The 10,793-nt window shown below is 39.3% G+C and overlaps 1 protein-coding gene across 4 annotated transcripts in view; it reads left to right on the plus strand.

Annotated features, from left to right (window-relative positions):
• Nucleotides 1–10,389, plus strand: part of NFX1 (nuclear transcription factor, X-box binding 1) — a 91,974-nt gene extending 81,585 nt beyond the window's left edge. For all 4 annotated transcript variants that reach the window (XM_090039286.1, XM_090039285.1, XM_090039284.1 and 1 more), the window contains 3 exons: nucleotides 72–217; nucleotides 6,225–6,326; nucleotides 6,815–10,389. In XM_090039286.1, the coding sequence (XP_089895412.1) occupies nucleotides 72–217; nucleotides 6,225–6,326; nucleotides 6,815–6,890 (324 nt within the window). In that variant the 3' untranslated portion in view covers nucleotides 6,891–10,389. The remainder of the gene's footprint in view (nucleotides 1–71; nucleotides 218–6,224; nucleotides 6,327–6,814) is intronic.
• Nucleotides 10,390–10,793: the final 404 nt, after the last annotated feature.

Consider the following 10,793-nt stretch of genomic DNA (forward strand, 5'->3'; position numbering starts at 1 on the left):
CTTAGACATTAAATCCTATTGTAAGCATTTTGATGAAAAAATAATGTGCCATTTTTTTCTCCTGAACTCAGGGAAGGCATACAAAAAAGAGTCACTGTTACCCACCCATGAACAGAGATCATCGCAGGATCATCCATGAGCTAGCTCAGATCTATGGCATTGAAAGTGTGAGCTATGACAACGAACCGAAACGCAATGTTGTTATCACTGCGGTGAAGTATGCAGTTTATTTTATTTTAGTTTGCAAAGTCATTCATGTGAGTTTAGGCATTACAATATTAGCACAGTCTAGTACAATTGATGCATTCTTTTAAAAGCATTTGGCAAATGAGAGAACTTTTTAGCCATTTTAAGTGCTCTAAGCAGGTTTTAATTGGGAAGCAACACAGTCTAATAAACTAGAATAATTTGTTTGGGAATGTCTCTTTTGATTCCCCTCAGATCTCCCATTTTTTAGCATGACAGCACAGTCTAATGACTAGTCCCCCTAATAGCTATGTCTTGTTGTAGCTCTTGCCTCTCATCACCAGAGGTCACTGCTGCTGAGCAACCTAGAGTTGTAAATTGCCCTGTTCCTTAGGCTGTTCACTGCCTTACCTGCCAGCTTTTCACAGCCTCAACTTTTATGTTTTTAAAAGAAGAGGATGGGAGGTACTTGGGTACAGATGGGAATAGAAGGGACCTTCATTAGAGTCACTGGGGAATCTCAAGTTGGAAAGAAAGGAAGGAGAATACACTGGAAGAAAGGAGAGCAAGTGGAAGAGACTTTTGGAAAAATCAGGAGGGAGACAAAAAGCAGTATAAAGCTCTTGAATGTCATAAGCTCTGTGGGCAAGGTGCAAAGGTAGGCTCCCAACCCTCCCCAAAAATAGGGCAAATCCCTTGACACCCCAAACAAAGGGTGCATATTTTCAAAATCATTGAAGCCACAGAGTCCAGCTGTCTGGAGATGACAACTAAACAGGGATCTCACCTAGTGCCTTCTGTAAGATGCAAGACAGTGGGGGCCAAAGTTTTTGATGGTATAACATCCAGCCTCCGAAAGAGAAGGCTGAGGAGGGATCTTGTGGCCTGTTATAAACTAGTCAGGGGGGATCAGCAGGCATTGGGGGAGTCCCTGTTCCCCCGAGCACCGCCAGGAGTGACCAGGAATAATGGTCACAAGCTGGCAGAGGGTAGGTTTAGGTTAGATATCAGGAGGCGCTACTTCACGGTCAGGGCGGCTAGGGTCTGGAACCAGCTTCCAAGAGAAGTGGTGCAGGCTTCTACCCTGGGGGTGTTTAAGAGGAGGTTAGATGCACATCGTGCTGGGGTCATTTGACCCCAATAGTCTTTCCTGCCATGGCAGGGGGTCGGACTAGATGATCTGCTCAGGTCCCTTCCGACCCTAGAAACTAAGAAACTAGAAACACAAATTAGCTTGGACTCTTTATGAATGCTCTTGTGATCCCCTTCCCAATCTGTTACTCTGCTTTCTGTTCCTTCCCCAGTGCTTCCTGCCCAGTCTGCTGCTCTGGTTTCTGTTTCCTGCCCAATATGTCACTCTGCTGCTTGTCCCCTTCCCGATCCATTATGTGCCACACAGGCTGCATGTGCCACTTGTAGTGCACGCCACAGGTTGGCCACTCCAGATGTAAGAGAATGCCAAGCAGGTGATCCAAAGTACAGAATTCTGATGATGGATAAACGATATGCACATGGGCGGACTGGATCATAAAAATAAAAATTCACCTTACCCTTACTATCAGAAGATTTCTGGACTATTTTTCAATGTTTTTGCCATTTAAAACAAACTATTTTGAAATGAACGTGATTATCTTTAAAAGTAGGTTTTGACGTGATGGTGCAGAACAAATCCAGTAATGTGGAAGCCTGTTAGATTGGATTTTAATTGGCTTATTTAAATTGGCAAACTGAAAACCAATTTTAATTTTATTTTGTATTTTTTGCTCTCCTCTACTAATGGAAGATTGATTCTCATTGATTGCTAACCCTAAAAACATAGCAACTTTCCTCTAAATGTAGCCATTAAGCTAAGTTCAGTACCACTTTTAACCAGGGTATACAATATGAGTGTGTATACATTTATCTAAGAGTGTATGTAGTCTACATGTATTCTAATTTTTAATTTTAAGTTAAAAAATGAGTGGCATATCCCATATGAGTACTCGTTAATTTCACTTGATTTACCAGGGTGCAGTTTGGATGGAAATTGGAGCTTGAAAATCCTGATTTTGTTTTTCAAACAGATATATTTAAATAAAGGTGATCTTTAATGTGCTGGTTGCATGAGGAGAATAAATGTAGGGCTCTTCAGACGAAGTTTGGACTTTAAAACCTGGTTGTGTAAAAGGAATTTGTCTATAGCTGTTGAAATGAACTGATTGCATTTGGTAACCACATCTTTCAGTATTTTAGAGCTTAATTAACCTTTTTTGCAGTTAAATTTTAGCTATAGTTTGGAAGATGAATATAAGCTTTTCTGTCAGGTTTTTTCAAGTCCTGATCAGTTTCTAAACTTTGAACAAACTGTTCCTGAACTAGTTAAGCTAAAATAAATAAAATATTCACTCTACAATAGAAGAAGATACCTACAGACTTAATACTTCAATGGACTAGTTCCAGACCATAAGTCACTGACTCCTACCAGTTCAGACTTGCTTTAAAACTTTGAGAGCAAGCGAGTTCCATTTGACTATTCAAGTGCTAATCATTTTATAACGTATGTTTCAATATAAATGACCATAATTTCATCATTAAATCTATTTTTATGTTTCAAAATGTTCAGTCAGGTCTGTCAAACTCATTTGGCCTTGTGGGGGTCACTGGGCTGATTTGTAGGGTCACTGGGCTGATGAGGTTGAGAGGATGGGGGTCACTGGGCTGATTTGCAGTCTGGGTTGGACCGTGCACTGGAGCTAGCACGTGGAGCCAGTGTAGCAGGTTGCCACATGCAGCCTGTGCCCCATGTTGACCCTTTTGCTGTGGTCTGGCCTATGTGCCAAACCAGCTCGGCATGCTGTATGAGGCCCATGGGGTTGGTTGGAGACCTGTAGCCTGAATCAAAACCACATTACACTGTGAATAGGCAAAAGTCTCATCAGCTCACTCTCTGGAGGGTGGTCGCACTGATAGAGCCAAGGGGCCACGGCCTTCCAAAAAAAATATTCTGAGGTTATTCTACAACAAAGATTTTTTTTTCCTCCTTTTTCTTCTCCAGATATGAACATCCCCTCAGTCTGCTTCTTACCCTTTTTAAGGGGTGGGGGATGAGGAGGGGAACTGTTCCCCAAGTAAAAGCTGCTTAAAGCCCTGGTCACTATAGTTAAAGAAACTGCCAACTTCCACTTGTTACACATCTGAAATTTGAAAAGGAGCGACCTTTTTATTCCAGAAAGAAAAGCTATATACCTTCAGATAAAATCAGACTTGCATGGCTAGTTTCCTCTCAGTTGAATCTTGTATCTTCTTTCAGTTTTCTTTCTTAGTTGAATCTTACTCATCCAGGTGGCCCAAATCCAACTCCTTATGAAACTGAAGAAATTTGAGTTTTGGGGACAGACAGGCGTGGAAAGGATTCTCTTTTTCAGAAGGAATTAAAGATGAGAATCATTTCATCCAAAAGACCTTGTTTGTTCTGTGTGGCAGGGTCTACCTAATGCTGTATAAAGGGCAACCTAATGCAGCTGGTCTGATTGTATTTTTTTTTCCTTCTTCCCCCACCCTCCTTTCTGTAACTAGACTTTGAGTATGGCCAGCAATACTTCTAAGTCAGAATTGAAGAGTTTGGCATCATATCACTATATTTAATGATTCAAGATAGAGCTGAAATTTTTTTGTTAAATTTGTCCTTCTGGTATTATGCTCAATTTAGCTCTGGAATAACTCGTACAGCATTCTTGGGCACCAGTGGCTTCTACATTTTGTATTTAATTTTAGTTAAAGTTACCTTTCTAATTGCTGTATCATCACATGCCTTACCTTTTGTCTTTCTAATTCTACCTATTTACATTTTCACTGACATCCTGCCACACTTTTAGCTTCTTTTGTTTCTTGGAGTCTCAGAACAGCAGAGACTTCCCATGCCTGAAGAAGGGTGCACCCAAAAGTTAGCGAAGAAATTTTTTCCAGCTGCTCAGTTGGTCTAATAAAAGATACCACATCTAGTCAAAAAACCTTGACTGTGTTAGCAGGACTAATGAATTTAATTAATTGTTGGTTAAACTTTTTCCTCAGCCTCTGCAGAGTGCTGCTGTATACTGCCCAAGACTTCCTAAGGGAGCCCTTTCTGTCCTGCCACATCCGCTAGCACATCATTCTTTTCTTCTCTAGTTTTATCTTCAGCCTACTTGTTCTCAGTGTATCAGTTAGCTTCATCTGCATGGTCTGTCAATCAGACAACTCCTATTTAAACAGAGCAAAGTATTCTAGGAATTCTAAAACTTTGTGTCTTAATGGAAAAAACACAGGTATAAGATTTTCAGAGAAATTTGGCAGTGGATTACAAATCATAGAAAATTAAGGTTGGAAGGAACCTCAGGAAGTCACCTAGTCCAACCTCCTGCTCTAAGCAGGACTATGCCCAACTAGATCATCCCTGCCAAAGCTTTGTCTAGCCAGGCCTTAAAAACCTTCAAGGATGGAGATTCCACCACCTCTCTAGGTAACCTCTTCCAGTGTTTTTACTACCCTCCTAGTGAGAAAATCCATCCTGATAGCTAACCTAAACTTCCCTTGCTGCAACTTGAGATTGTTGCTCATTCTGTCATCTGCCACCAGTGAGAACAGTTTAGCTCCATCCTCTTTTTAACTCCCCTTCAGGAAGCTGAAGTAAGATAAGTTCACACTTGAAATACGGTATGATTTCCATAGTGAGGGAAATAACATTACAGCAGTCTGCTAAGAGAAGTGGTAGGCACACCACCTCTTTGAGGCTTTCAGATGAAATTAAATATCTTTCTAGAATATATTTTTTTAATCTATTCTGTGAAAAGTCTGTTGTCTGTGTATGTGGGAGGTCAAATCACATGGTCACTTTCAGACTTAGAGGCTTTAGACCCCCTTTACTTGTTACAGTTATTGTGCAATTAACTGGAGACCAGCTACACATGCAAAGTAGCTATTAGATGATAAAAAGCTCCAAGCAGCTATACAGTTTAGACTTTGAAATGTGTACTAATTTTGTACCTGGTTGCTATTGAGCTTTAATTTGCATGTGTAGCAGGGTCTCCCCTGTGGCTGGGAGCCCAATCACCTGACAGGGTTCCCAGTTGCAGGGGTGCACCATGCCCAGCATAAAATCCCTCAGTCCTATGGATCACAGCAGCCATGATCCCCCAGGTCCAGAGATTGCCTGCACCCCCGAGCCCTAAGAATCATGGCAGCTGTGATCCCTAAGGCTCCAGAGTGCAGAAACCCCCTGGCACCTGCAGGGTTGCAGTAATCCTCCAGCCTCAGGGGTTTCCCACACTAGCGGGGTGGGGAGATCGCTGGGGTGGGGATCCTTCACCTCTTGAATTGGGGAGGGGGGTATGGGGCCACCTTTGCGGCTGGGATCTTGATTTGGGTTGCCTGGGACTCAACTGCAGAAGCTTGCTTCTTGCTCATGTAGGGGGAATAGAGGATTGGGCTCCCCCTGCACTGGCAGTAAGATGCAGTGGGATCTAATGTGGAATCCTACAATCGTACCTCCTGCTGGGCATGTGTGGTGTGGCAGGAGTATGGGAATCATGCCTTTTACCTGCATGTGTAGAGGGGGCCTTTGGCTTTAATTGTTGAAGTTTTGGTCTAGGGCCATGGATATACTTGAACAGCTGCCTCCGTTCAAAGCTGTCAGTCACCAACAACCTCACCCCATTTGTTGCGTCTGTGGTCTCAGTTTAAAAAGCCATCAGCATAGTCGTTATGTTATAGAAAGACATTTAAAGTAAGATAAATAATGTTCTCTTAGTATTTTTTGGTCCCCATTCACAGTCAGACTGGGTGTGTGTGTGTGGGGGGGGGGTGTTCAGGTAGCTTTCTTTCCACCCCCCAGCCAACCTCACCTAAAACCAGTTCAGAATGCTGTACTGCTTTGAGTCACAATGTGTATCATTAGTTCTTAGAGAATCTCAATATTGATGCAATTTAATTTCTTTTTTATCTTTGGTTCTTAGGAATAAGATTATTTTATTGAAGTGTGTACACCAGATGTCAAAAATAAAATTACTTTTCTTGTTCTCTAGGGGGAAGTCAGTTTGTCCAAGTAATTCCCTAACATCTGTCCTAGATAAGGAAATGCAGACAAGGGCTCCACCACCTATTCCTCACTACAGACAAACAGAGAAGTAAGAGCCTTGTTGTTTTGCATGTTCTTCTTTAGTTTACTAGTCACTAAAGTGACAAGATGGGCCATCAGTCTCAGTCTTGTTACTGCATCTTGGTCCTGAACTGCCACACCTTGCTTTTTTTAATCCTGGCCTTATCTTGATCAGATTGCCAATGCTCAAAGGTGTAGTGATGGAAAGACATTCATTTGAGACCTTAATATCAGAATGGCCAAATTGTTAATATTCGTATTTATAGGAAGCACAGTTCTTAAAAAAGTAGTTACTTTTACAGAGGTCACTGCTTGTAGACCTGTTAACAGCTTGCTAATGTGTTCTATTGATCCTTGCCACCTATTAGCATGCTGTAGCATCACATGTTATATTAATTAGTTCAGTTTGGTCATTTGGTTCAAAGTTGGTTTGGTAATTTGGTAGGAATTTCTTACTATTTTTTAATTAAGTTACTTTTTCTCATTTATATGAATAATTTATGGTTTTAATTTCAGGAGTAATGGAAACAGTGGCTTACAGAAAGGATTGAAAGAGGAGCCAGTGATTGACTATTTCGATGTTCAGGACTGAAATGTTTGATGTGAAATTATGTTTGAGCAGAGTGGAGCTGAAGATTCTGATTTATAGTGCAAGGCACTTTGTCCAGTAATCCAGTGGTTATATAAAATGTTTTAAAAATGTAACACAATAAAAAGCAATGTTAAGTGAAGAGGGTGAGTAACATAAGACAAACTAAGTAAAATTTGAGCCTGAGATACTGTAAGGTAAGCCAGATTCTAGATTCAGATGGCTGTGTGCAGTTCTCATTGAGTGCACTGAGTGCTGTGTGTGCCTCAAGTCAAACTACAGATAAGCCTGTGCTACAGAATGTAGTCTTTCGGTAATGTCAGTGTGCCTGGAACTCTGTGCTTCAGCCTGCCTGCTTCAGGTACCCAAGCTAGCTTGTTTAAAGCTAGCTTTGGTATCTTTTCACTACACTCCTGTTTTCAGTGCAGATACCCTGTGGCTCAACCGTGAATGGTGTGAAGATTATAAACAGTCAAAATGATATTTTAAAATGTTCTGCAGACATATAGCTTACGCAAAAACATGGGTAACGGCTGAAAGTGTTGGCACATAGATACTTTGAGCTAGTATATTTTTCATCTCAGTGTGGAATCAGAATTATCTTGATAATGTGAAGCTGCATATCCATTATTTTTAGATGAAAGAGCACATCATTACATTGATGATTCTGGGTCATGATGGCAATAAACATTCCAAAGATTCCTCTCTGGGAACCAGTTGTACAACTAAAAATGGACCATTGAATCAGAAACATCTATATATTAATATTAATGGATATGTTTTCAGAATGTTTTCATGTTGTTTTTAGTCATTCATTTCCACTTACACACATCACCTAAAATGTGAGAGTAATGAGTCTGAGTTATTCTCATATTGAAGGAGACTGAAAATGTAGTTGAATTCTACACTGCATAATTGCACTTACTTACAAAGGGATATGCCACTGAGGAGCACATTATTTTCACTGGGTTTTTGAGATGGTTGGGTTTTTTCTTGTTTGGTTTTTAGTGAATCCATTTTTTTACTTTATTTAATTTGAGTTCAGAAACATAATGGATTGAATTATTTTATTTGAGCTCTTGAATGATCAGAAACCCAAGTATAGGTTTGGTGTTCACTGAGATGAAAATATGTGTTTAGGGCTGTTGTTTTAATGGTCCCCTAATTGCTGTATGTATGGCTTTACTGGAGCTTTATACACCTTTCCTCTCCTGCACAAGCTAAGAGCATCAGTATCTGCTAGGTTTATGTTAGAGTATGCTTTGAGTTTGTAGTGACATTTACAAATATGAGAGAGTTTGTCTTAAATTCCTGAAAGTAAAAGTACTTTGGTATACTGGAAATTATATAGAGATTTTAAATGATGCAGTTCCCCAAACAGTCTTTTAGACATCAAATTGCTTCAAGTTGATGGTTGTCCTATTGAGGAAGGAACCTTTGGGGCCCTCCTTGGGAAGGTTCAGCTCACGTAAAATTTTCATATCTCCGTTGGTTTCAGTTGCACTGCAGTAGTTTACAGAATGCAAGGATTTGGTTCTTTGTGCTAATACGCTTCTTACCCCTCCCACCATTCTTCTCTGCCTCTCCCCTTGTTGATTGCCTACAAACCTAGAGGTTCCTCCTTGTAGCAATTTGGAGGCAGAGCAGCCTATCCCAGGAAGTCCCAAACCTGTCCTACAGAGTTTGTGGAACTTCTCAGGGTCAGGAGCCACAGAGGCTAACTTTAAAAAGACTATGACCCCTGGGGTGTTTAGGCTCAAGCAATCTGTAGTATCAGTGCTGCCAAAATATTATGGTTTTCTTTTATTGCATATGTCTAAAATTACCTAAGTTAGAAAATGACAATGAAACCTGATGCATTTTTAACAAAATTTTGAGACACTTTCTCCAGGCAAGATTTTTTTACCTTTTGAATTCTGCAAAGTTTATAGTTACACATGCAATAAAAATAATTTTCTTTACCTTTTTCAGCATTAGGAAATACAAATGAAACTTGAACATGACTGACATGTTTTGATGCAAGTGATCTGCATTCTGAAGCAAAGTAAGCGTAGATCGTGAAAGTAGTTGAGTTATTTCAACTTCTGTTAACTTCAGTGAAAGAGTAAGTTGACCACCACCTTGCTTGCAGATCCTTGCATAACTAGGTAGTTAAAACATGAGAGAGAGCTTTGTTGATTTCAGTGGTCCTATGTGACTAAGGATTTGAGATCTTACATTAATTTACTTTTAGAGAGGATTTCACTTGAAATGCCTGAAACATCCCCTTTGTTTTCCAATTTGCATGAAACATTCTATTTTAACAAATTGTGATGCCAGAGAAGTAAGGTTGATGAGGGGCAATCCAGCATCTATTTAGGATGTAAACAGATCTTTCTCTCACTGTGTAGATCTTTAAGAACCAGGTCATTTTAAGTTTATAAGACAAAGCTAATAAATATAATGAATTAACATATTTGAAGAATCAGTTAACATCTGAAGTACACGTGTTAAAAAAAAATTCTGCACAGTTGTGCCTATACATATATCTCCCAATCTATTTTAATACCAAGGCATTTTAATACCTATCCACAGTCTTAAATTGCATGTGTAGAAATGTTTACCCAGAATTTCATATTTTATTAATTAAAAAATACTATATGACATGTACTTGCTTAGGGAAGCAATACCAAAATAAGGATTTCCTGTTTTTCTTCCCAGAGTACAGTTTTACAGCCTTAACAATTAATTCAGCTGGGTTTAACTGTTGCATTCTCCCATCTATTCTGGTTTGCTGTTGCTGCAACATTTTTCTGTGACTTGCACGTGGAGTTGTACTCGTGGCTGTAGTTTTGAGATATGTGACAGCTAGTACATCCCTGTACTAAATCTGTGTGCCTGGAAGTACTTTTCTAAACTACCATTTTGTATTTCTCTGAGTTGGCTCTTAGTCTTTTTTCTAAGAAAAAACTATAAATAATTGGGGTAAAATCTTGGAATCCTTGAATGGAGAAAGTCTTATAGACATCACTGAAGCCAGGACTTCTCCTCTGGTCTGTTAATTACATTGCACAGGTTTCAGAACAATATTGTTGTTTGTTAATTGTTCTGTGTAAGCTGCAATTAACAGATTTTACAAAGAAAATTATGGCGAAGGGCAGTTGGTTGGAATACTCACAACTTTACCAAGTGCTTTTAAACTGTTGTATAAATAATGCAAATTTAATTTTTGCATCGGGGCCACTGTTAAATGGTTTAATGTGTTAAGTGCTCTGATTATTCAGTGCTTAATATACATTGTGTGCATAATCTAAAATTCAGGATGTACAAGTTAGCTATGGAGACCACTGTTCTTGTGGCAGTTTTTTCAGTATGTGCCTCAATGAAGCAAGCAAAAGAACATTATTCAAAAACACTTTTCATAACTTATTTGGTGAAAGCTTTATATTTCACTTGATTTCTTTCAAGCTTAGTGGTGTAATAGGTGACTTTACTGTATAAAGCTGTAATAAATCTAAGTTGAAATTGCTATGCTTTGGAGTTATTTGCAAGTTCTTACCTAGACATACAAAAGTCAGGAGACCATTATGATGACATAAGAAGTTGATAAAGATTTAAATGGATGAGAAGTCTTTTCCCTCAACTGAAATTTCAGGTGCACTTTCCTGCATTTTAGAAGATCTTAAATTAATGTTCTGGAGGTAAAACATCCATTACCAAAGGTGAGAGAACCTTATGGCTATTGATTTTTTGAATCCACACATACTGTAGTGTTGATTATCCAAACTGAACCTTTACTTAATTGATGTTATCTGAACAGGCTTTTATTGTCCTACAAAATGCTATCTAGGAGTAGACTTTTCAGCGTTGTCCTCACTCCCACCTGACTTAAGCTACAACTATGAACATGAAATGAAAATGTTACAT

Source organism: Crocodylus siamensis, chromosome 3, assembly GCF_052110815.1.
Source record: "Crocodylus siamensis isolate JL-2025a chromosome 3, ASM5211081v1, whole genome shotgun sequence".
Lineage (NCBI taxonomy): Eukaryota > Metazoa > Chordata > Crocodylia > Crocodylidae > Crocodylus > Crocodylus siamensis.